This window comes from Myotis yumanensis, unplaced genomic scaffold, assembly GCF_028538775.1.
Source record: "Myotis yumanensis isolate MYYU_CA2020_CCGP unplaced genomic scaffold, mMyoYum1.0.hap1 SCAF_17, whole genome shotgun sequence".
Taxonomy (NCBI): domain Eukaryota; kingdom Metazoa; phylum Chordata; class Mammalia; order Chiroptera; family Vespertilionidae; genus Myotis; species Myotis yumanensis.
Genome location: NW_027223768.1, coordinates 15,198,760 through 15,223,451, shown reverse-complemented (window position 1 = coordinate 15,223,451; position 24,692 = coordinate 15,198,760). Strand labels below are relative to the sequence as shown.

Genomic DNA, 24,692 nt, shown 5'->3' with positions numbered 1-24,692 from the left:
TGGGATGGGATGGGAGGCGGCTGGGAATGTCCTCACCTTTTCTACACACAAACTTTTATTATCTTTCTGTGCAGCTAAGTGGCATGTTAGTACAACCCAGCAGACCAGCTTTGTCACTTACTGATTCTCTAGTTTAGGCAAGTCATTTAACTCTCTGAGCCTCAGTTAACTTCCTTGAAACTGGCTTTCCTCGTCTATATACTTACCAGGAGGTAATGTATATAAAGTGCTTTAAGGGCTGAATTAAAATAATACTCAGAGGCGGCTGATGGACGATCATTGCTTCATTTGCACATTGATGTTTCTCTCCCTCCCCCTGCCTCTTCTAAAAATCAATTTTTAAAAAAGTCTGAAATGCCAAACCATCTAGGACGTAAATGGATTTTGTCATTATGGAACAAAAAAATTGTGCAAGAAAAATTTGATTGTGCAACGATACCCGTTTTCACCACTGCTGTTTCAACATTGTACTGGGAATTCTAGTCAGGCTACTAGACAAGAAAAAGAAATAAAACACAGTCAAATTGAAAAAAGAAGTAAATATATCTATTGCACAGACAATATGATTCTGAATAAAGAAATTTCTCAAGAAAGCTACTAAAGCTAATAAACAAGTTCAGCAAAGTTGCAGGGTACAAAAACAACATGAAAAAATCAGTTGTGTTCCTATAATCTCAAAAAGGAAATGAAGGAAGCAATACTATTTAAAATAGCATCTAAAATAATAAAATACCTAAAAATAAAATTTAGCCAGGAGGTGAAAGACTTGTACACTGAAAACTAGAAAACATTGCTGAAAAAAATTAAAGACCTAAACAAGTAGAAAACACCCCACATTAAGATATCAGCACTAGCTGGTTTGGCTCAGTGTATAGAGCAAAGGCCTGTGGACTGAAGGGTCCCCAGTTCTATTCCAGTCAAGGGCATATGCCCAGGTTGTGGGGTTGGTCCCCAGTAGGGGGCGTGCAGGAGGCAGTGGATCAATGATTCTTTCATCATTGATGTTTCTCTCTCCCTGTCTCTTCCTCTCTGAAATCAATAAAAATATATTTTAAAAATATATTTATATTTAAAAAATAAAAACATTTTTTAAATTTTAATTTAAAAAAACATGATGCCAGAGAGGAGGAGAAATTGAGATGGTTAAATAGGAATTTTCTTTAGCAGAGAAGAAAGGGAAGAGCACACAGGTGCAGGAAACAGTGTGTGCAAAGCCCCACACGGAGAGAGATCAAGTCATGTTCTGGAAGTGTCAGGGTTTTGGCGTGGGCTGAAGCATGGAGAAAGGTAGGAGATGTGGCTGCAGAAGTGATCTGGATTCAGATAGTAAAGATTTCAGCGTGCCCTGATGAGTCAGCAATGTCTTCAATCAGAGCAGGTTGATCAGACATGATGTTTAGACATCTTGGGCTGCGGTGAGAGGATCCCCTGCCGGTGGGGAACCTCCACTGTGGAGACCCCAGGCAGGAAAAGTCTGAGCACCTGGTAAGAAGAGGCAAGCCACAGTCTGTGGCAGTGAGGATGGAGAGGAGGTGGATTTGGAAAATGTTAGGAATCTACATGTTTTGTTGACTGATGTTAGATGTGGGTGGTAAAAGGTTCATAGTTTCACTAAGATGCAGAGAGAGAGTTGAGGAGGCGAACAGGGATGGGGTAAGGGTAAGGAAATGAAGAGAGGTTGACTTGGCTTAGTAGAAGGTGTACAAGAGGGGGGGGGTGCTGAACAGTGGAGCATGACCCCACCACAGGGGTGCGAGGTGGGCCAGTGGATATGAGGGTCTGCAGCCCAGGAGAGAGGCTGGAGTGGGCTGGATCTTGTTGAATCACATGGAGAGTTATTTATTGAGCACCTACTAGGTACTAGGAATATAGCAGTGGACAAAATGGACAAAATCCCTGTCTCCTACAACTGACTTTCTAGGTGTAGTAAGAACACATTTAACAAGTCAAATGTATGAAAGCTAGCAAGTAAGGAAAGCAAAGCATGGTGGGAAGACTGCAGTGTTAAACGGAGTGGTCAGAGAAGGCCTCACTGAGAAGGTAATACCCAAAAAGAAATTAGAAGGAAGTAATAAGTAACGTATATAGCCATCTAGGGGAAGGCATTCCATATGGACAGAGGGAGGGAACAAGGGATGCAGCTGCCCTCTCCTTGTTTGAGAAACAGTGAAGAGGTCAGTATGACCAGACAAGCGGCTTTAAAGAGACAAGAGGAGGAGGAGGATTGAGAAGTGCCAGGGCCTTGTAAGGACTCTGGCTCTTACTCCAAGTGTGATGGGAACATTAGTGGGTGTAAATGGAGTGCTGTGCTCTCCACATTCTCACCTTCTACCTCCTGCTTCCCCGACCCCTCACAGTGTTTGGCTCTCTGCTTGCCCCTCCTCTCATCAGAGTTGAGCCTTCTGCCTTGCCCCACAAGCAATTCAAAAGATGGGCAAAATGTAATATGCCTCCACAGAAAGCTCCAGGAGGAGCCAGAGACCTGGAATCATAGATCAACCTTCACAGTAGCACCATCCACAATGGCCAAAAGGCAGAGACAGCCCAAGTGTCCATCAATAGAGGAACGGATCAACAGAGTGTGACATATACATACAATGGGATATTATTCAGGAGGGAAAGTCTGATACATGCTACAACAGAACCTTGAGAACATTATGCGAAGTGAAATAAGCCAGTCACAAAGAGACAATGATGTATGACTCCACTTATTAGTATATGAGGTACCTAGAGCAGGCAAATTCATAGAGACAAGAAGTAAGATGGCCAGAACCGGTTTGGCTCAGTGGATAGAGCGTCGGCCTGCGGACTCAAGGGTCCCGGGTTCGATTCCGGTCAGGGGCATGTGCCTTGGTTGTGGGCACATCCCCAGTGGGGGGTGTGCAGGAGGCAGCTGATCGATGTTTCTCTGTCATCGATGTTTCTAACTCTCTATCCCTCTCCCTTCCTCTCTGTAAAAAAAAAATCAATAAAATATATATTAAAAAAAAAAAAAAAGAAGTAAGATGGAGGTTACCAGGGGCTGAGGGTGGAGAGTAGGGAATGGGGGTTGATGAAAACATTTTAGAAATTGATAGTGGTGATGGTTGTGCAACAGTGTGAATGTACTTGGTGCCACTGAACTTACACCTAAAAATGGTTAAAATGGTAAATGTTATCTTATTTATATTTTCCCACAAGTTTGATTTAGGAATTTTTAAAATATGTTTTTATTGATTTTTAGAGAGAGGGGAAGGAAGAAGATAGAGAGATAGAAACATCAATGAGAGAGGAACACATCCATCAGCTGCCTTCTGCATGCCCCCCACCAGGGATTGAGCTTGCAACCCCAGCATGTGCCCTGACTGGGAATTTGTCAAGTACCTCTTGGTTCCTGTGTTGACACTCAACCACTGAACAACACTGGCCAGAGCTATCTGACCACAATTTGTTTTTTATATTTTTATTGATTTCAGAGAGAAAGGGAGAGCGAGAGAGAGATAGAAACATCAATGATGAGAGAGAATCATTGATCAGCTGCCTCCTGCACATCCCCCTCCCCCCCCACCCCCGCCATGGGGATTGAGCCCACAGCCCAGGCATGTGCCCTTGACCAGAATTGAACCCGGGACCCTTCAGTCCACAAGCCAATGCTCTATCCACTGAGCCAAACCAGCCAGGGCGACCACAATTTTTTTAAAAAGAAAAAGAGACTGGGACCCAGGCTGGCCTCTGCCTCTAGCTCCTCTCCGACTAGTTTCCCCAGGCAAGTTAGGATTCCACAGATGGAGTTCAGGGCGTCCATTATAAAAGCTGTGAGCAAAATTAACTCTTCTCTTCACAAGCAAGGAGTCTGGGATCTAAGTGGGGGAAGAGGCATAGACTGGGATGTATAGCTCCATGCTGCCGTTTGCATGAAAAAGGGGAAGATGTATATCGTTTATCCCTGCATTGTCGATTTCTGGGAGGATACTTTCCTTCAGAAATCTGATAACTTGCCGAGGGGACTGAGTGGCTGGGAAGGGGATGAACTCGGGAAGGAGAAACGCTTGGCCTGTACCCTGTACGTCTGAACTGTGTATTGTGCAAAAATCGATTCGAATAAGTGTAACTACATTTTGAACAAATTCCATGGAACTTTTGGAAATACAGATGCAGGGCCCCACAGGCGAGGCTCTGATTCCTGAGGTGGGAGAGGCGTCACCACGTGCACAGGGAGCAACCTCTGCAGTCCGCGGCTGGTATCGCACTGCCCCTCCCCACGGTGTCCTATCTCCGTTTGCAGACGATGAACGTGACGCGCAGTCTCTCCACCCAGACCCCCGTCCCACGGCCTCGGCCTCTCCTGCCCGGAGCCCCGGCCTCGCCCTCCTGCCAGCCGCGGCTCTCGGCTCTCGGGCGCCCCTTGCGGGCGGGCGGGCCGGCGGACCTTTCCACGGTCGGAGGGCCTTTCCCGGCGGGGGGGGGGGGGGGGGGGGGGGGGGGGGGGGGGAGGCTGGGCCGGTATTGGATGGTTTGCAGAATAAAGTCGCCTTACCGGTAGTCTGGACTTTGTGTGCCTGTGTGAGAGCAGGAACATGCGTGTGCGTGCATGTGTATGTCCCTGTGAGAAAAGTGTAGGAGGGTCAGGTGAGTCTGTGCAATTGTGTGAGTGTTGTATGAGCGTGTGTTTGTGGTGTGTAGATCCTGTGTGTGTTACTGTTAGATGGTGTGTGTGCATGAATGGAATGGGGGTGATTCAGTGTGTGCACGTGTGTGTGTGTGCATGAATGGAATGGGGGTGTTTCAGTGTTCCCATGCGTGTGTGTGTGTGTGTGCATGAATGGAATGGGGGTGTTTCAGTGTACCCACGTGTGTGTGTGTGTGTGTGTGTGTGTGTGTGTGCGTGCACGTGCATGCATGTGCGGGTGTCCCAGCACTGGGCATGCTCTTTCCTTGACTTTGCCGGGCTCTGGTGTCGCCCCCCTCCGTGAAGCCACCCTGATCTCCCCTTCGCCCACAAGGCACAGTTTCTCCTAGTGCTCCTTTGTGTCCTGAACACAGCTCCATCACCCCATGGGACATACTTTATGAATCCTAACTACTGTGGAACCTAGTGGACAAAATGAATTGACCAACCAAATAAGACCCGAAGCAAGGAGGCATGGGGGGGTTGGGGGATGAGGAGAGAGAAACCAAAGAACTTACATACTTGTATGCATAGCCCATGGACACGGACAATAGGATGGTGAAGACCTGGGGGGGTTAGGGGCTGGGTGAAGGAGGGAAGGGGGGAAGGGGAGACATCTGTAATAGTTTAACAGGAGTGCTAACTGCTAGCATTCCTGTCTCTCCGCCTGGGCAGGGACCTGACCTTGGTGACCTCATACCCTGAGTCTGCTATGGTGCAGGGCATGCGGCGGGGGCTTGTTCCATGCTTTGTCTATGTTGATGTGTGTTTGATGTCATGTGGGCAGTCACATGAGTATGTGTCAGGATGTCACAGTACAGTACATGGCGGGGGGGGGGGGGGGGTGGAGATCTTACCTGAATTCACTGGTTCTGTTTGGAGGCCTGTTGTCTTTCTCCCTGTTTTCTCACCCACACGTCTCCCGTTCAGGCTGCCTGACCCTGTGACAAAGTGCAGATAGTCTCACATGGTCACTTGTGGACCCAGGGTCAGCCGGACTGCTCCTCCTGTCTGACTCGATTTCAGTCAGAGCTCGGTCCCTCGGCTGCATAGGATAAGGGATGCTTTGGGGCACCAACCCCTATTTCCTGTTGGCAACTTGGGACTTGAACCTCTGGGATTCTTGTCCTCCCGGCTGTCTGAGAATCAGTACAAAATTTCCAGGCCAACCTTAAACATCCCATGTCCCTTCCGACCTCCAAGCACAAGAACTGAGTCCCTGTCCCTGAAGTCTATCACGTTCCCTCTAGCTATCATGTGTCCATCTTTACGTGTTCTGTTTTCTGCAGACAAAGCCTAGGATCCCAAGCTCACCCCCCTCCCTCCTCCCACGGTCTTTGCTCCAGCACCCTGATCGATTCCACTATAGCACTTACACAGTGCGCAGTTACAGCTCTATCTGTTTGATACTCGTTCATCGTCTGTCTTCCCATCATATTGTAGATTCCATAGAAAGACAAAGGCCCTGTCTGTTTTGCTCACCACTGCATCCTCAGTACCTGGCACAGAGTAGGTGCTCAGTAAACATTGGAGAGTGGGCAATGAGCCATGGTGGCCAGGGCTAGCCTGCTCTCCGAACCCTTCCAGGGAGTCCCACCAAATGTTCCCATCCCCTTTCCTCAGGCTCCAGCCCTGACCCTAAACCCCATTTCCCAGGGGCCATATCACTGGCAAAAAAAAAAAAAAAATCTCTATTCAGGTTGATGGCGAGTGAATGGAAATGGATTAAAAATTATCAGGAAATATGGATGAGAGGGAAAATGCCAGAAGACAAGGGAGGAGAGCCAGTAGGTCTGGGGGAGGGACTCTGTGGGACAGGGGCAGCCTACTGGGTGTGTCCCCTTTCTTCTCTCTGGCTCCCCTAGATAAGACCAGCAGTTTTGTTATCCTGTCCCCCTCTCTCTGCACAGTCCGGCAGCCCCAGCCCACACTTTGGAAGCATGTCAGTACAGGAGCACGAGAAAATGGGACCCCAGCGGTTTTGGTCATGTATCCCTAAGTCCCAAAGGGACTTGGCGAAGTCCATCCTGATTGGGGCTCCAGGAGGTAAGAGGGTCAGCAGAAGCAAGTGAAAAGAGGGGGAGACGAGGGTAGAAAGCAGGAGTGGGGGTGGAGGGCGCAAAAGATGCATATCTGCTGCTCTCTGGTAGGGGCTTGGGGAGGGTCAGTGTTTATGAGGGTGTCCCCTGCGTTAAGCTATGGACCCTGGTCTGGGCCTCTTCTCCAGCTCCTAGGAGCCTGCAGCATGGGAGCCATGGGGTTCTTGGACTCTGACCCCTGGTGCACAGGGCTCCCAGTGACAGGGGAGGCATTGGTGACACTTTAACCAGTAGGCAGAACTGATCCCCAGCCCAGCCGGGCCTGGTCCTCTGACAGCCTGACGGTGTGGAGCCGACCACCAGAGACGGCAGGCGTGCAGTGGCATGGAGGGTACCGCTGGCCTGAGTCAAGCTACAGGGACCTCAAGACCTGGATTAGCGGGAGGGCTGAGGAAACTCAGAGGAGGGGGTGGAGACGCCAGCAGTTGGAAGGAAGACAACAGGGACCTTAGAAAAGGGAACTGGGTGATTCTGGGCCTGGATAATGAGGGGCTACTGTGGATTAGATATGGGGGAGGGGAGGGCGCTGAGGGGGGTCCGCGGCTGAAGGGTAAGAAGTCCAAGAAGTCGGGAGTTGTGAGTGTCAGATAGCTGGACTTGAGCCTGGAGTTAGTCAGACCTGGAGGTGAACCCCACCTCTGTTACTTAGAAGCTATATGATATTGGACAATTTATTTCATCTTTCTCGGCCTCTGTTTCCTTATCTGTAAGATGGGGATCATTGTAGAGCATGTAATCATGCCTGCTTGGTAGGACCCTTGTGACTATGGAAGATAAGGCATGCGTATTGCGCAGCTCACAGGAAGGACTGAGAGCTGAGGGAAGGAATGGAGGGTGTGCTGCACTGAAGGGGAGGAGAGGCAGGTGCCCATGCAGCCTCCTTCTCTGCAGGGCCAGCAGGGTACCTACGGCGGGCCAGCGTGGCCCAGCTGACCCAGGAGCTGGGCACTGCCTTCTTCCAGAGGCAGCAGCTGTCAGCTGCGATGGCGGACACCTTCCTGGAGCACCTCTGCCTGCTGGACATCGACTCGGAGCCCATGGCTGCTCGCAGTACCAGCATCATCGCCACCATTGGTAAGCACCCTCCAGCGCCCGCAGTATCACAGGGCTTCTTGGGTGTTTCTTCATCTTTTGTCTTCTTTGAGACATCTCCATGTTTGACAGTCATTCATTCAGCAAATATTTGTTGAGCACTTGGTAGATAAGGTTTTGGGCCCTGGGAGTTGACCAGTGAAATAAACAAAGATCACTACCCTGGGGAGCTGACAGTAAAGGAGAAATACAACCGATTACGTAGGATGTTAGCAAGTTACCAATACTATGGAAGAAAGAACAATAGAGCGTGGTGAGGGGTACCAGGGATGAGGGGAGTGGGGAAGGCTGCGGTGCTGAAGAGAAAGTCAGAGGAGACATTATTTTGAAAACTAGACACTGAGCAAGCACTTGCAGGAGATGAGAGAATGAGCTGTGTAGATGAACAGGAAGAAGAGTTCCAGCAGAGGGAAAGGACAGCGCAAACCCCACGTCAAGGAGGCTGGGATGGCTAGAAACTATTGAGGGGGAAGAGTATAAAATAAAGGGACTTTGGGGGAGGGACGGTCATGTCGGGCTTAATAGAATTTGAGTTGTTTCCTTCAAAATGGGAAACTGCTGCATAATTCTGAGCGGGAAAATGACAGGCTCTTACTTATGTTTGAGTAGAACCACCCTGGCTGCTGGACTGCAAATAGATTGCCGGTGGGGAGGGGCTGCTCCTGCAGCATTTCTGGGCCAAACCAGGTGCTGAGAAGTGATCAGATTCTACTGAATGTAAACTGTGATTGAAAAGTAAGCCCTGGTCAGTTTTCCCAGTGGTTAGAGAGTCAGCCCAGGGACCCAAGGGTCCAGGGTTGGATTCCCAGTCAAGGGCGCCTTCCTTCAGGCAACTAATCCATGTGTCTCTCTGTCTCCCCCATCTCCCCGCCTTCACACTCTCTCTAAAAGGGTCCATGGAAAAAATATCCTCAGGTGAGGATTAACAAAGAGAGAGAGAGAAAGAGAAAGAGAGAGAGAGGGGAAAGAAAAAGAGATTTAAATTTAAAAAAACAAAGTAATCAGATTCTGAATGCCTTTTGAAGGATTTCTCAATGAATTGGATGTGGGGTGGGATGAGGATGAAAAAGTAGTCAAGGATGACTCCAAGTGTTTGGGTGTGGGAACTAGAAGGATGCATTCATTATCAACTGAAAGGCTGATGGAGAGGTGTGGGGGAGGAGATCAGGTGTTCGGTGGGGGAAAGTTGAGTTTGAGATGCATATTAGACATTCACGTGTGATCCAGAGTAGGCAGTCAGATACACGCAACTCTGGGTTTGGGAGAGAGGTCTGAATTGGAGATATAAATCTGGGATACAAAATTGGAGATATAAATTGTCAGCATATAGACGGTATTTAAAGCCACAGAACTAGTTGAGATCACCAAGGGAATGAAGGTGAAATGACAAAGAAGAGAATGGAACATCTAATGTTAAGGGGAAGAAGCAGCAAGTGAGGCTGAGGAGAGCCGGTGAGGTAGGAGTGGCTCAAGAGAGTGTGGTGTCCCAGAGGCCAACTGAAGAAGGTACATCAGGGACATGTAGCCAATGCTGCCGATGGGCCAGCCAGGACAAGGACTGAGAACTGACTATTAAATTTAGCAAAAACACAGAGCTTCTTGGTGACCTTAACAAGAACAGATGCAGTGGAGAGATGGGGGTGAACAAAGTATAGGGGTGGGGAACTGGAGGCAGCAAGTACAGATAACTCTTACAATGAGTTCTGCTGCAAAGGAGAGCAAAGAAATAGGACTGTAGCCTGGCCCACATAGCTCAGTGGTTAAGCGTCAACCTTTGAACTAGGAGGTCATGGTTTGATTCCCAGTCAGGGCACATGCCTGAGTTGCAGGCCCCATCCCCAGTGTGGGGTGTGCAGGAGGCAGCCAATCAATGATTCTCTCTCATCATTGATGTTTCTATCTCTCCCTCCCTTCCCCTTCCTCTCTGAAATCAATGAAAATATATAGAAAATAATTAAGACTGTAGCTAGAGGGAGAACTGGGAATATATATTTTTTAAATATATATTTTTTTTATTTCAGAGAAGAAAGGAGAGGGAGAGATAGAAACATTAATAATGAGAGAGGCCTGGCCGACATGGCTCAGTGGTTGAGCATCAACCTATGAATCAGGAGGTTATGGTTCAGTTCCCGGTCAGGGCACATGTGTGGGTTTTGGGCTTGAACCTCCTGCATGCCCCACAATTATGAGAATGATAAGAATCACTGATCAGCTGCCCCCTGCACGCCCCCTACTAGGGACCAGTCCTCCCTCCCCCATGTGCCCTGACCCGCAATTGAACCCTGACCTCCTAGTTCATAAGTCCACGTTCAACCACTGAGCCACACGAGCAGGGCAAGATAATTTTTTATGATGAAAGAAATAACAGCAGGTTTACATGCTGATGAGAATGAGACGATTAAAAGGAAAACACTGATGACAGAGAGGACTGTAGAATGGCTGAGTCTAAGTCTTTGAACAGGTGATGGGGAGGAGCTCAAATGCACTAGTAGGTAGGGCCGGAGAGCTTGGCCACCTGGCTCTCTGTTACACAGCTGCCCTGTCAGAGAGCAGAAATGGGGTAGAATTCAACTCTCCTCAACCAAAATGAGGCCTATCAGCTCCACAGCCCCACAGGCCCTCCCCTGGCACCCACCTTTTGCTGCACCCCTCATACGCTGGGGTTACACCCACACTGCAGCACTTACTGCAGACACGGTTGCCTCGGACCTGATGCCTCCCCAAGTTGTTGGCTGGAGGGGAAGGGGGTTTCTGACATATGCACAGGGGTTTGTCAGGGACTAAGGGTCAGGTAACAGGACTCCTGGGGCGCGGCATCTCTGAGGGTGGCGGTGGTGGGCTTGCTTGCCTCCGGGTTTGGGGAGAACGTTGTCCGAGCGGGATCTCTGGTTCCAGGGCCGGCATCGCGCTCCGTAGAGCGCCTCAAGGAGATGATCAAGGCCGGGATGAACATTGCGCGACTCAACTTCTCCCACGGCTCCCACGAGGTTCGGGATGGGGTCGCGGGAGGCGGCGGGGCCAGAGGATGCCTCCGGGTCGCGGCCACCTCCCCTGAAACCCCCACTCGGTTCTGCCCCCAGTACCACGCTGAGTCCATCGCCAACATCCGGGAGGCGGTGGAGAGCTTTGCGGCCTCCCCGGTCAGCTACCGACCGGTGGCCATTGCTCTGGACACCAAAGGCCCGGAGATCCGCACCGGGATCCTGCAGGGGGTGAGAGGCGGCCGGGCGGGGCGGGTCAGGGCCCCACCGCGGGCGGAGGGGCGCACGGGCAGGGCCGGGCGGGCGCGGGGCGGGGCCGCACTCAGGCTCTGGCTCCGCCCCCAGGGCCCGGAGTCGGAGGTGGAGCTGGTGAAGGGCTCGCAGGTGCTGGTGACCGTGGACCCGGCGTTCCGGACGCGGGGGGACGCGCACACCGTGTGGGTGGACTACCCCAACATCGTCAGGGTCGTGCCGGTGGGGGGCCGCATCTACATCGACGACGGGCTCATCTCCCTGACGGTCAAGGAAATCGGTGCGGACGCGCCTCCCGCCCCGGCTGCGGAGCGGGGCTCACCCTCCCCTCCGGCGCCCGCATCCGCCCCGCGCGCCCACCACCTCCCCAGGCCGGGACCTCACCCCCTGTCCCAGGAGCCCCTGCACCCGGACCCCTGCTGGGGGCGGCACCGGCGGGGCCGTCGTTTCTTCCACCGACTTCCCGCCCCCCCGCCCCCCCCATGCCTACTCTGTGCGGAGCCCGGCCCAGGGCGGACAGACCAACGGAATAGGACGTGGTTCCTAACCTCCCGAGGCGGCCACTCCCCTGTTCCCTAGTCTGTGCCCGCCCCGGCCTCCCGCTGACCGAGGCGGGCCCTTTCCGTGCCCACAGGCCCAGCGGGGCTGGAGACCGAGGTGGAGAACGGCGGCGTCCTGGGCAGCCGGAAGGGCGTGAACTTGCCGGGCATCGAGGTGGACCTGCCCGGGCTGTCCGAGCAAGACTTCCGGGACCTGCGCTTTGGGGTGGAGCACGGCGTAGACATCGTCTTCGCCTCCTTCGTGCGGAAAGCCAGCGATGTGGCTGCGGTGCGGGCTGCGCTAGGGCCTGAAGGACAGGCCATCAAGATCATTAGCAAAATCGAGAACCACGAAGGCGTCAAGAAGTGAGGCTTGGCCTTCGCCCCTATCTGGCCCTTAACCAGCCTGTAGCTCCTCCTCTCCCATCTCCTCTCCCATCTCCTCTCCCTTCTCCTCTCCCTGGCATCTGCTGGCTCTTCCCCAGCCCGGACTCCCCCAACCCCCCAGGTTCGATGAAATCCTGGAAGTGAGCGATGGCATCATGGTGGCGCGGGGTGACCTGGGCATCGAGATCCCAGCTGAGAAGGTTTTCCTGGCTCAGAAGATGATGATTGGGCGTTGCAACTTGGCCGGCAAACCAGTTGTCTGTGCCACACAGGTCTGGAGTGGGCCGGGAGAGGCTGGGCACGCTGGGTTCGGGACACCTGAGGGTGAGTCCCTGCACCTTAGGGCCATAGCACGGTTTGCTGTCCAGTGTTTGGTCCTCGAACAATGAAGTCAGGAAGAGATACTGTGACCTCCATTTTCAGATAAGGAAGCTGAGCTGCCAGGATGCCACAGCCTGTGACGGTGACCCTGGCTTCCAGGGCACGCTGAGAATGTGGGTGTCAGAGAAGTAGCTTCCCTGATCCGAGTGTGACTCCTACAGCTCTGACATCCAGATGTCCCCCAGATGCTGGAGAGCATGGTCAGTAAGCCCCGGCCGACTCGGGCGGAGACGAGCGACGTGGCCAATGCCGTGCTGGATGGCGCCGACTGCATCATGCTGTCGGGGGAGACGGCCAAGGGCAGCTTTCCGGTGGAGGCCGTGATGATGCAGCACGCGGTAGGAGCTCGTGATGCACAGAGATGGGCCGGACAGCCAGATCCCTGCCAGGCCCGGTGCCCCTGCCAGGCTGACCTCCTGCTGCCTGCAGATCGCCAGGGAGGCAGAAGCCGCAGTGTACCACCGGCAGCTGTTCGAGGAGCTGCGCCGGGCTGCACCACTGACCCGAGACCCCACTGAAGTCACTGCCATTGGGGCCGTGGAGGCTTCCTTCAAGTGCTGCGCTGCTGCCATCATCGTGCTGACCAAGACTGGCCGGTGAGGGGGACACGGGGGTCCCAACACAAGCCTCTGGGTCAGGGCCCGCGGGCTTGGGTTTTGTCTTGTCATCAGAGATGAGGAGGACCATGCTGGGGCAAGAGGAGGGGTGGCTATGAGATCTGGAGGCCAGGAGAGGATCTCGGAGCTCTCCAGGATACGTGCCAGGGAGCTGCAGGGGATTGAGGGGAGGTGGCATCACTGGGAGCATTGGTTCCCAGACCATTCGGGCTCCCAGGGCTCAGAAGCAAGTCCTTTGCATTTAGATAATTTTAAAAATATATTTGTATTGATTCAGAGAGGAAGGGAAAGGGAATTATAGAAATATCAATGATGAGAATCATTGATTGGTTGCCTCCTGCATGCCCCCTACTGGGGCATATGCCCTGACCTAGAATCAAAGCGTGACCTCCTGGTTCATGGGTCGATGCTCAACCGCTGAGCCACACTGGCTGGGAACAAGTGCTTTGCGTTTAGCCCACAGTCTTACACGGCTGGGCCCAGGTCTGAGTTCAAGTCTTTGCTCTGACATGACACCTTGGGTCAGTCACCCAGGCTCTACAAGCTTCTGCTTCCTCAGAGACATTTGTAAGTTAAGTACTACTGCTATACTATAAAGGTATCTTCTCAGGAGGGTTTTGTTTCTCAAAGAGGTTTTTCCTGGACTATTTCATTTGCTGTACTCTTTATTATTTCATATCTTCTTTGTGTGGTAAGAAGGGCAGGCATCTTATGCCCACTTTGCAGATGAGAAAAACCAAGACCCAGGGAAATAGGACGTAAGCAGCTTGGGTCACAGCTGGTTGGTGACACCTGGAACCAGAACCCAAACTCTAGTTTGTGATTTAGCACTCTCACTGTTCTGGGCTGACCTTCTCTCCCTCCTTCAGCTCAGCCCAGCTTCTGTCTCGGTACCGACCTCGGGCAGCGGTCATTGCTGTCACCCGCTCTGCCCAGGCTGCCCGCCAGGCCCACCTATGCCGAGGAGTCTTCCCCTTGCTCTACCGTGAACCTCCAGTGGCCGTCTGGGCAGAAGATGTGGATCGCCGGGTTCAGTTTGGCATTGAAAGCGGTGAGCCACCTAGACTTCCTCCCCACCCACCCCTGGATTTGTATGGTGAGCCCCCCAGCCCCACTTCCCACCCCCACCCAAAGGGCCTTGCCTCTCTCCTCTGCTCCTAGATTTACTCTGTGAGGTTCACCAAGACGCAGAGATGTTTTGGCCTCCATGGACCTGCTGGGGGAGGAGGGCAGGAGAGAGATCAGGGCCTTCCCTAACAAGTCAACCCCACTGTGGCCTGCATCAGGTGGCAGAGCCTGGTGTGGTATAGGAAGCAGGAGGTGACAGGAGAAAGGGGACCCAGTCCCCCGAAGCTGGAAAAGCTAATTTAAAACTGGCTATGATCATACCCCACGTCTTCCTATTGGCATAGCAACACGGGTGGATAGACTCGCTGCTTAGCAACACACCCCATACCACCCACGGACACACCTGCAATTCTAATATACTGCAGTGGTCTCGTGTCTGTGGTGCTACCTGTAGTTTAGCCTCAGGCCTCTCATTCCGTCCTGGGTGGCCTCGAGGTAGAAGGTGGTGGCTGGTTCTCATGACAGGGGTGACCTGAGTCCCTCGGCGGCTGACTGTCATCTTCCCTTCCCCCAGGAAAGCTCCGTGGCTTCCTCCATGTTGGGGACCTGGTGATTGTGGTGACAGGCTGGCGACCTGGGTCTGGCTATACCAACATCATGCGGGTGCTAAACATATCCTGAGATGCCCCTCCCCTCTGACCCAGCCAGCGCTGGGCCCCGTCCCTCCTCCCCGTCTCCTCCACTCCAAGCCCCTCACACTCTTCATCTGTCTTCTCTGCTCCCGTCCTCCCTCCCTGAGGCTGCATCTGCCATCTGCCCCATTCCAGGGTGCCCCTTCCTCCTCTCCATTGCACGCAGGCCCTAAAATCTGTCCAATTAAGCACTGGCCATCCGGCAGCGCCGATCATACAATGCCTGCACCCAGTGCTCTGAGCTCGGAGACTTTAATCCCAGCTTAACCAGTTAATTGTATTTCCCCAGGCTTCCCACATCTGGAGGCAGAGGAGAGGGGAACAGAGCAATCACGTCCATTTTAGAAATATTTCATATCCATGCAGACTGATATTCTCATATGTGGCCTTTATGGTCATCTGATTATCTCCTGAGGAGAGTGCCACCTCTTCCTTCATTGTCACTGACAGTAATATCAAAGCCCCACCCCTGGGGGAAGCCTGGATAGATGGGTGCTGGGGAGCACATCTACCACTGTCTTTACAACCTCTCTGGGGTTGCAGACCACTCCCTGGCTGCGCTCAGGGCCATCTCACGCCTTGCTGGGGGAGTCCCCTTCTCCTGCACCCAGAAATTCCTTCACGCCCACTCTGTTTCCACACACAAACTAGGAGCCAAAACGAGTGTCTCTATTTTCTTTTTTAAACCCAGGTGTTCTGAAGCAATTATAAAACTCCCACATAGCCAGCAGCCCAGAGCTCCCTACCCAGGAGAAGCAGGTGGGGCCCTGGTCTCACATTCTTTGTTGCTGGAGACATGGTGGGTAAGGGATTTCTCTTGTCCCTGAGAAGGCAGAGGTGCTGACTAGGCTGCCCTTCCCCAGGCTCGGATACCTCGGGTCCTCCCCTTACTCTTGTACCAACAGCAAACTCAGTAGGGAAAAACAAAACAAAACAAAAAACCCTAAAACTAAAAGGAACAGTCCCCCCCCCCCCCCCAACCTCAGGTGGCCCTTGTGCCCCTGCCTAGATAGAGGGAGTGTTCTGGTATTGCTGCTGAGGGAGTTGGACAAGAACCACAGGAACTGGCGGCGAGGGGTAGGGGGGCTGTCCCTTCCTGTCTCCCTCCCAGGAGGAGGGGGAGGGATGGATAAAGAAATGGGTGAATAAAATGAATTGATAATAAATAAAATTAGCAAATGAATAAATATAATTATTAAATAATTGAATAAATAAATAAGGCAGGGAAGAAGGAAAGAAAAAGTGCCATCTAAGGATTCAGCTGCTTGTCCTCACCTGGGGGATCTAGGCTGGTACACTAAATGAGGAGGTGCCGAACATCCCTTCGCTTCAAGGGGGACACCAGTGGGGCAGGGACACAGGGAGGAGGTGGCTCCCAGTTTACAAAGAGACAGTGCAGGGACCTTGGCAGGAGACGTGTTCCCACCCAGGGGTATAGACAGGGAGGTCCTGCACATGGCAGTGAAGGTGGATCCCCACACTGGTGACCCTAAACATTTGTTGACAGCACGGGGCACAGGTAACCGGCTGGCTATGCTAGGGGGACAGGAAGATAGCCCCTCCAGGCAGACCCTGCAGGGTCATGGGCAGGGAAACAGACATCTGGCTACTTGGCAGTGATGGCAGTGGCAAGTACTTGTGCTTAATAAGGAGGGATCATGGGCCTGGGCTGCACCTGGCAGGACCATGGCTGAGGGAACACCTTCGCTGAGGGCTTGGAGTCACTTCTATTTGGCAGTGGAGACAGTGCCGTGAGCAGGGCAGGTGCTCAGTACATTTGATGAATGGGCGAGTGGACGAGGAGGCTGCAGGGTGCCTGAGCTGAGGACAGAAACTATCGTTTTGGCAGTAAGGGGAGATGTTCCCATAGGCAGTGTTTCAGGTCCCCTTGGCCTTCCCCAAGAGGCGTCTGCCTTCAGGTACTCACTACTGCACCTGAGAGCTTACCTAGGGGTTTCACATGTTGGCAGAGAGCTGGGGGCCCCTCGGGGGGGCTGGCTCAGGCACTGGTGGCCTGGGGAGCTGGGCTATCCCTGGAGGCTTGGCCAGGAGCCCTGAGGGGGCCAGGCGATCACTTCCTGAGCCCTTCCGCCCAGAAGAGCCATCGCCTGCTGCCCGCTGAGGCAGGGAGGGTTGGGATGCTGAGAGTGGGCGGCCCCAAGGTCCCAGTCGACGTCCACCTCCTCCTGGGGGGGGCCCCAGCAGGGACACCTGGGAGCGCCCAGCCTGGGATAGGCTGGTTTGGAGGGTTCGGGCAGGTGGGGCAGGCAGGCGGGAGGTGGATGCCCATGGCCCCCGGGCCAGCAGGGGGCCAGCTCGAACAGGCACCAGCGGGGAGGCTGGGGAGCCCGATGAGCGAGCAAGGAGGGTGGCTGGAGAGTCGGGGGAGAGGAGCAGGGGTTGCCGCTGGTGAGTCAGGGCAATGGCCACACTGGAGGTCACGGCGGCTGCCTGCAGAGGCGCGTGCACCAGCGGCTCCCACAGCACTGGTTTTCCACTGAGCCGAGCCCCTGTGCCCGGGGCCAGGCCTTGAACACCCCGAACCGTGTCCCTGTCATGTTGCACCAAGTGCTGCTCCATGATGCCCCCGCTGCTGCCAGGACTTGGCTCGGAGCGCTTCCGCCGCAGGACGGAATTCTTACCTACAGGTTGTCCCGGAGAGAGGAGTGAAGCATAGGGAAGGGATCCAAGATAAAGGCTGAATGTAGTGGAGAGAAGGCTCAAGCAATGAGAGTACGTATCAGAGATGGTGAGGGTCAGGGACTCAGGAAGGAGGGCTCGGACGGGAACTTAGGACAATATCCCCGAGGGTAGGAGGTGCTGAGTGACCAGGACAGTGAGCCACGGTGTTGACAGGCCCATGGGGACATTTTCTGGGAGGGGGGTGGGCTGGGGTGCGACGCTGGAGCACTAAAGGCTCGGCCCTGGGACCATGGGGCTTCTCACTATGCAGATGGGTAAGGGCCCGGGCTGGACCGAGAAGACTCGGTGGACAGGCCTCACCAATGCGGCACAGCCGATCCATGGCCACAGTCTCAAAGGCCCGGCGCATCATGGGGAACTCCTCGAGCACAGCATTGAAGTGGTCCACGCTGAGTGAGTAGAGGCGGCAGTAGGTGTCGGCCCGCACGCTGGCTGTGCGCCGGCCCCGAGTCAGCAGACAGATCTCTGCGAATTTGGGAGGAGGTCTTCAGAACCAGTCCCCAGAACTCATGCTCACGGGGCCTGCAGCAGCTGACCCAGCTTCCTCAGGCTCCTCCCAGATGGGAGAAACTAATGCTTACTCACTCGCCCCGGTCCCTACATGCTCCCAGCGCTGTCACTCTTCACACCTACACAATTATCATCCTCTCTCTCTCCAAACTAAAGCTGACAACCAGGCAGGTCTTGCTGGCCCCCACTCGTAGTTATTCCGCTCCACCTTAATTCTCACCCCCCTCCGCTGCTTTATGTGAACACCAAGGAGAGCCCAGACGGAGAAAAGCAGTGCCAAAGGGCAAAGGGCAACACGCTAGAAATGCTGGAGCGTGGTTTGGAGACTGAGAGGTTATAGGAGCTTCAAGTCACTCTGGGCACCAGCTGGCAGGACTACCTGCACTGCCACAGGCTGGGCCCCTGGGTCACACCAGCAGGGAGCCACCAAGAGAAGTCCCTGGGCCCTGACCGGTTTGGCTCAGTGGATAGAGCATCGGCCTGCAGACTGAAAGGTCCCAGGTTCGATTCCAGTCAAGGGCATGTACCTGGGTTGCGGTCACATCCCCAGTGGGAGGTGTGCAGGAGGCAGCTGATTGATGTTTCTCTCTCATCGATGTTTCTAACTCTCTATCCCTCTCCCTTTCTCTCTGTAAAAAATCAATAAAATATATTTTAAAAAAGAGAGAGAGAAGCCCTGGGACAGCACTGCTTTATTCCTTGCTGTCCCTCATCTCAGAGGATCCTCGGATCTCACCAATTATGGGTTCTAAAAGGCCCACTGGCCCAGAAATGTTCAGCCTGGCTTTGCATAGGAATTGCTTCAAAAGCTTCTTAAAAATACAGAGTTCTAGGGCCCAGGCCCAGAGATTTTGAGTAAGTAGGCTGGCTGGGGGGGGGCGGGGGGGGGGGGCGGGGAGAGAGCCTGGACTCTGTGATTCTGCAGCGTGGCCAAGCAGGGGACTCGGATCCAGGGGGGCAGGTGCCCTCCATTCTCTGCTCTACTCCCCCCACCCTCCCTGAGGCCTGCTGACCCCCAAAGTAGGATCCATCAGTGAGGCGGGTGTCCTGGGCGCCGCGTGCCAGCACACTGAGCAGCCCATGCTGGATGAAGTACATCTTCCTGCCCACGGAGCCCTCACGCACCACGAGGTCCCCCGGCTGGAAGACCTCGAAGCGTAGCTTGGTGAGCACCGCGGTGACGAAGCTGGGGTCCGCATGGGCGAACAGCGGCATGTGGGCCACCAGGCCCCTGCAGGTGAAGTTAATGATCTCCTGGGAAGGGGAGGGGCCTGTCAGGCACTCTGTGCCCCCTTCCCAAGGTGCCCCCATCGAGCTCATCTGTCTCCAGAGGCCCCAGCCCTGGGTTATGCTCTGCAAGAATGAGGATGCTTCAGTCCCTGGGACCATCCCTAAGCTCCTGCCCTCAGAGCTCTCCCATGAGCCCTCAAAGGACCGTCCTCCCAAACGAGATCCCTGCCATCCCTCCCCATGTACACTTCACCCCCATATGAACTTCAAGAAAGACCTTAGCCGCTGAAAGCACCCCCAAAGGCCTGGCTTCCCATGGGGCCCTCTGCTCACCAACAGCCCTTACCCCAGATGCCATCCTAGGAGCCCAGGTCCTTGAAGAGCCCCTTCCAGGGCCGTGCCCAGTCCTACCTCCCGAAGTGGCTCACTCAGCTCGCCTAGGATGTTCTCCTCATCAAACATCTTGCCCTGGTAGCGGTGCTCATAGTACTCATGGATGCGCTGCCGTGTGTCAGCTGGCAGCTTGTGGAAGGACATGTACTGCTCCACCTGCTTGTACTGGAGGGCCAGCCAATGGCCAGCAGGAAAGAGGACAGAGACAGACGGGGGGCCAGAGCAGTGGAGGCAGGTGTGTGTGGAGGAAGGTCACAAACATGGACCAAATCCAGGGAAGTGAAGCAGGGAGATAGAAGGGGACACATAAGGCCTCAGAAGGATGTGTGGATAATGGTGGATACAGGGAGGACAAAGCCCAGTCACAGGAGAACCCAGACACAGGCAGGGGAGGGGTCCAAGGACAGGGGTATAGGTCCAAACAAGGAGAAGGTACACAGGGGCATGGGACAAATGGACATGGACACAGAGAACCAACAGGAGTATGTGTCAAAACGGGCCTCAAGTTCAGCTACCCAGCCTCCAGCGCCCCTTCATGCCCACCCCTTCCTTCTCCTGCCCCTGCTGACCTTCTCCTGGTACTGACGCCGGGAGGAATCCAGGGACTGGATGAGGGCGGTGGCGTGGCCAATGAACATGGCATAGCAGGTGGCGCCCACAATCATGCTGAGCATGGTGAGCCAGACATCAGGCATGCCCACTGGGGCCTGCTGCCCATAGCCAATGCACAGCATGTGGCTCATGGCCTTGAACAGGGCGTGGGAATACTGGCGGCCCCACGAGTGGTTCTGGAGAACAAAGAATTGCACAGGTGGGCAGACGGCCCTCAGAGCCTCATTCTCCTCCTGTCCCCTTTTCTCTCTCTTTTAGTCCTTCTGTCCACCCCATTAATTTCAGAGCTGTCTCCTAGGAGGCACTTAAGTTTGGTCCTGGGGAGCCCCGAGGTAGCAGGGGCCTCTTTTGCAGTTTAGGGACTTCAGTTTCTGCCTACGTTTCCTTCCCGGTCTTCTCCCTCCAACACACAAACACTTCCTCTGGGTCTCTTCCCCACCTGCTCACTCCTGCCTTCTCTCTTGGTCGCCTCTCCATCACCTCTTGCCCCCTGTGGTCATCCCACTACTCAGACACAGGAGCCCCGAGAATGCCCCGGAGAGGAGAGCTGCGGGGGATCTCACCACCATGTGGTTGATGAAGACCCAGCAGTCGGGAGGGAAGTCCTGCAGCATGGGCACCAGGAACTGCAGGCAGCCGTCCCAGTGACACAGCAGCAGCATCATCCCGATGAGGTTGAAGATGCGCACCACGGCACTGGCCAGGTCATAGGTCATGTGAAAGATCTGAGGATTCCGAGGAGGGGCCACTGTGGACGGGGACCCTTCCTGACCGTCTCCTCCATCCCCAGCCTTGCAAAGGCTCCCTTTGAACTTCTCTCTCTAGCCCCAGCCCCATGGATTTAAAAAATGTCGTCATGATTTGTACAGAGCGTCACAGCACACAGATCTAGCTAATACGAAGGCTGTGTTACTACTCTCATCTTGCAGATAGGAAAACTGCTGCCACTCATGAGCCCAGAATCACACAGTGTCACAGCAGGAACGCAAAGAGGTGTGCTGCACAAGCTACCTAGGTGCAGCCTGGAAAAGAGGAGAGAGGGCATTTCATAGTGTAACGCCGCCAGGGCATGTGTATAAGAATTAATTCCAGCAGCCCTCTCCCTCTCCAATAATAATAGGTAATTGGCTATGAACGTACTATGTGCCAGCACCATTCTAAGTGCTCTACAGGTGTTGGCTCCTTTAATCCTATAACCTTATCATATGCAAGTATACTTCACATTCTCATTTTATAGGAGAGAAAACCAAGCCTCATCGATAGTCAATAGTAAAACTGGGATCTGACCTCAGGCAATCAGATTGCACAGTCCACACTCTGAATGAACCACTAAATTAGCTGCTCTGAAGCTGACACTCCAGCCTCTTCCCACCCCATCATTACTAGCTCTCCTCCCACATCTTCCTCCCAGAGTCCAACTAACCCTCAGGAATTTTTCCAGCAGTTGTACCACCATCCTCATCTCGGGACCCCACCCCCTAACCGACCCCCCCATTCTGTTCCTGCTTCTCCCTCACCAAGTTTGGAGATAGCCCACCTCGGAAGCCCCACACATCTGCCCACCCCATAAAGTCACCAGGAGTCCCACCCATCGCACTGTCTCGGAGAAGTCTGTGACCCCCCTGCCCACCTCCCCGCCCCACCTCCTCCCACTGGTGTATGTAGCGGATGAGGCGGGAGAGGCGGAGCAGCCGCAGGAGGCTGAGGATCTTGGTGAAGCGCACTATGCGTAGGGCCCGCGCTGTTTTGTAGACCTCAGCGTCCAGTCGTGGCTCCAGCTCCACCACCAGGAAGATGTAATCCACGGGGATAGAGGAGATGAGGTCAACCAGGAACCAGGTGCGCAGGTAGCGTGTGCGGATGGCCTGCGGGGCCAGCAGGATCTCAGCGCCCTCCTCTACCACGATGCCCGTGCGGAAGTTGAGCGCCAGATCCAGCAGGAAAAAAGTGTCAGAGAGGACGTTGAAGACGATCCAAGGCGGCGAGTTCTCCTCCTTGAAGAAGGTGATGCCCACGGGCAGCACAATGAGGTTCCCCACCATCAGCAGGAGCATGATCAGGTCCCAGTAAAACCTGAGGTGAGGGTGGGATAGGGAGTAGGACCACAGTGATGTTTCATCAGCCCTCTAGACTAGCAGCAGATCATCCGACCCGGCCAAGGGTGGGCAAGGATACAGAAAAAGGGGTAACTATTTACCGCTCGTGGGAGTGTAAATTGGGACCACCATTTCGGAAAATAGTTTGCCATTATCTAGTAAAGTCAAATATTTGCATTCCCAGCAATACCATATAGACACTTGAGAATATATATATATATATATTCAGTTTTAAGTTTGGAAACAAGCTGGATGTCCATCAGTAGAAAGATGTAGATAAATAAGATAAATGCACTAGAATATGGTTATGCCCTGTAATACTATACAACTGTGGATTCATCCAACTACAGCCACTTTCTGCAATATGAATGAATCTCACAGCAAAAAAAAAATTATTTAGTTAGTTAGTTAGTTAATCCTCACCCAAGGATATTTTTCCCATTGAGTTTTTAGAGAGAATGGACAGGGAGGGACAGAGAGACACATCAATTGGTTGCCTCCCGCACATGTGGTGGCAGGGAGCCTGCAACCGAGGTATGTGCCTTTGATGAGAATCCAATTGAACCTGCGAACCTTCAGTCCGTCAACAATAAATCCTCTTCCTCTCCCTCCGGGGCCACAAAAGAAATCCTATACCGTGAAGTGGGAGAGGAGAGAGAAAGAGGGTTTTCCTGGCCATAGAGCAACCTCACTGCCTGACTCACAGGCAGTCACAAGCCTGGCGGGTGATACAGTAGAGAGGACAGAGAAGCACAATAATAAGGGGGAGACACGGCTTCTGGGGATACATTTGAGGGTGAAGTGGGGGAAGGGAGGGAGACCCACAGATCTAACAGACTAGGAGACGAGGAAAGGTGCATGGTGGGGTGGGAATGAGGTAGTAAAGCAGATGGGAGTAGAAGAAACGATGGGAGAAAGGAACATTTAGGGGATGTATATGAATGTGCATTCAAGACGATGTCCAAATCTCCAGTTGTGTTTCCAGACTCCGGATGCACACCTCATCCCTTCAGCTCATTTCACTCCCTGGGTTAGGTATGCGTTGCACACATCCTCACCTCATCCAACAGCTGTCCTTCATTTCCCTCAAGGACAGGGCAGCTGTCCTCCCCTAGCGCCCTTGATGTAAAGGTACAGCCAGATGGGGACTATGAAATGGCTCCGCCCCGCCCTCCGTCCTTTCTCTCTGGTGGTGGCCTTGCCCTTGTGTTGCAGCCTGGGACGCTGTGAGTCCCAGCCCTGCTCCGCCGCATCCCGCCTTCAGCACCAGGGACAGCTACCCGGACTGTTGTCAGGACGCCCCCCCCACCGCCCCCCCCCCCGCCCCGCCCCGCCACCAACCCCCCAGAATCCCCATTTTCCCTGGTCGCCTGCCCTGCCGGACTAAGCAGGTGCTGGGGGTGGGAGTGGGGGGCGGGGGAAAGATAGCGGAGCTGGATTTTTCTCTCAGGCTGACCCTGAGTCTTGGAATAAGACATAATTTCCCAGATCACCAGCAAGCAGTACTGGAGGAGGCAAGGATCCCTAACTCCAGCAGTCCATGTGGTCCAGGTGGGGTGCTGGGGTCCTGAAACGGGAAATCCAGGTCTGTGGTGTCTGCTTCTCTTCCGGCGGCCCCAGCCTGAGCAGTCACTGGGAATGCCAGGCTAGGTTGGTGCAAGTGACTCTCTCGCCCCACCCGGGGGTCCCTGGGCTGGAAATGAAATGGCCGTGGAGAGTGGGGCGGGTCCAGTCCCCGCTTCTCCGCCGTGGCAATGGGATCTGGGTCCCCCGCCCTCCTGCCGGGCCCCCAGTACCGGAAGTCGCTGTAGGGGTGGATGATCCAGGCCCCCGCGGACTTGACCCGCTCCTGCTCGATTTCCACAGCTTTGTGGCTGCCGAACACGCGAAGGGAGAACTTGTTGACCGTGGGCTGGAGCAGCGTCCCGAACTGCCTCCTCTTGGGCTCGGGTCCGAACGCGGACCCGGGGATCTGACCCGAGGTGGCGGTCGCAGGCGCCGGGGCAGCTGGAGGCGCCGCTTCCAACCCAGGGGTCGCCCGGTCGCCGGGCCCCGTCGTCGGCCGCGGCTCTGCCTCCATGGCGCCCCACGGCTTACACACTCGGTCTCCGAGACCCTGCCGCGGCCATCGGGGACCCCCGGCCCCTCCCGGAGTCTAGCCGGCGCGGCCCCGCAGGCCCGGAGCCGAGGCGGAGTGGGTTGGGAATTGCCGGCGCGCGGGGCAGAAGGGGTGTGGGGGACACTCTCCCGCCAGCGGCGGGCGGGGTGCGCTGCGCCCCCTGGCGAGGTCCGCGAGCAAACTGGGCAGGGCAGGCGTGGGCGGGGCCGCCCGAGAGCCATCCCCGGAGGGGGCGGGGCCAATGGTGCCGGTATCCCGGGGGGCTTCCGAGAT

General features: G+C 54.4%; 2 protein-coding genes across 5 annotated transcripts in view; one reads left to right on the top strand and one right to left on the bottom strand.

The window, feature by feature from the left end:
* Positions 1 to 16,362, top strand: part of PKLR (pyruvate kinase L/R) — a 28,062-nt gene extending 11,700 nt beyond the window's left edge. For 3 of the 4 annotated variants that reach the window (XM_070397480.1, XM_070397481.1, XM_070397482.1), the window contains exons 4-14: positions 6,559 to 6,694; positions 7,639 to 7,821; positions 10,735 to 10,826; positions 10,920 to 11,051; positions 11,166 to 11,352; positions 11,707 to 11,977; positions 12,120 to 12,270; positions 12,565 to 12,717; positions 12,809 to 12,975; positions 13,866 to 14,047; positions 14,639 to 16,362. In XM_070397480.1, the coding sequence (XP_070253581.1) occupies positions 6,559 to 6,694; positions 7,639 to 7,821; positions 10,735 to 10,826; positions 10,920 to 11,051; positions 11,166 to 11,352; positions 11,707 to 11,977; positions 12,120 to 12,270; positions 12,565 to 12,717; positions 12,809 to 12,975; positions 13,866 to 14,047; positions 14,639 to 14,745 (1,761 nt within the window). In that variant the 3' untranslated portion in view covers positions 14,746 to 16,362. The remainder of the gene's footprint in view (positions 1 to 6,558; positions 6,695 to 7,638; positions 7,822 to 10,734; positions 10,827 to 10,919; positions 11,052 to 11,165; positions 11,353 to 11,706; positions 11,978 to 12,119; positions 12,271 to 12,564; positions 12,718 to 12,808; positions 12,976 to 13,865; positions 14,048 to 14,638) is intronic. The other variant, XM_070397483.1, reaches the window with a different exon arrangement.
* Positions 15,432 to 24,380, bottom strand: HCN3 (hyperpolarization activated cyclic nucleotide gated potassium channel 3). Its single transcript, XM_070397475.1, has 8 exons — positions 24,097 to 24,380; positions 21,848 to 22,277; positions 20,768 to 20,929; positions 20,162 to 20,380; positions 19,611 to 19,757; positions 18,983 to 19,223; positions 17,760 to 17,924; positions 15,432 to 17,398 (listed from the first exon to the last, which is right to left on the bottom strand). The coding sequence occupies exons 1-8, from the start codon at positions 24,378 to 24,380 to the stop codon at positions 16,713 to 16,715; spliced, it is 2,334 nt and encodes a 777-aa protein (XP_070253576.1). The 3' UTR covers positions 15,432 to 16,712.
* Between the last annotated feature and the right edge of the window lie 312 nt (positions 24,381 to 24,692).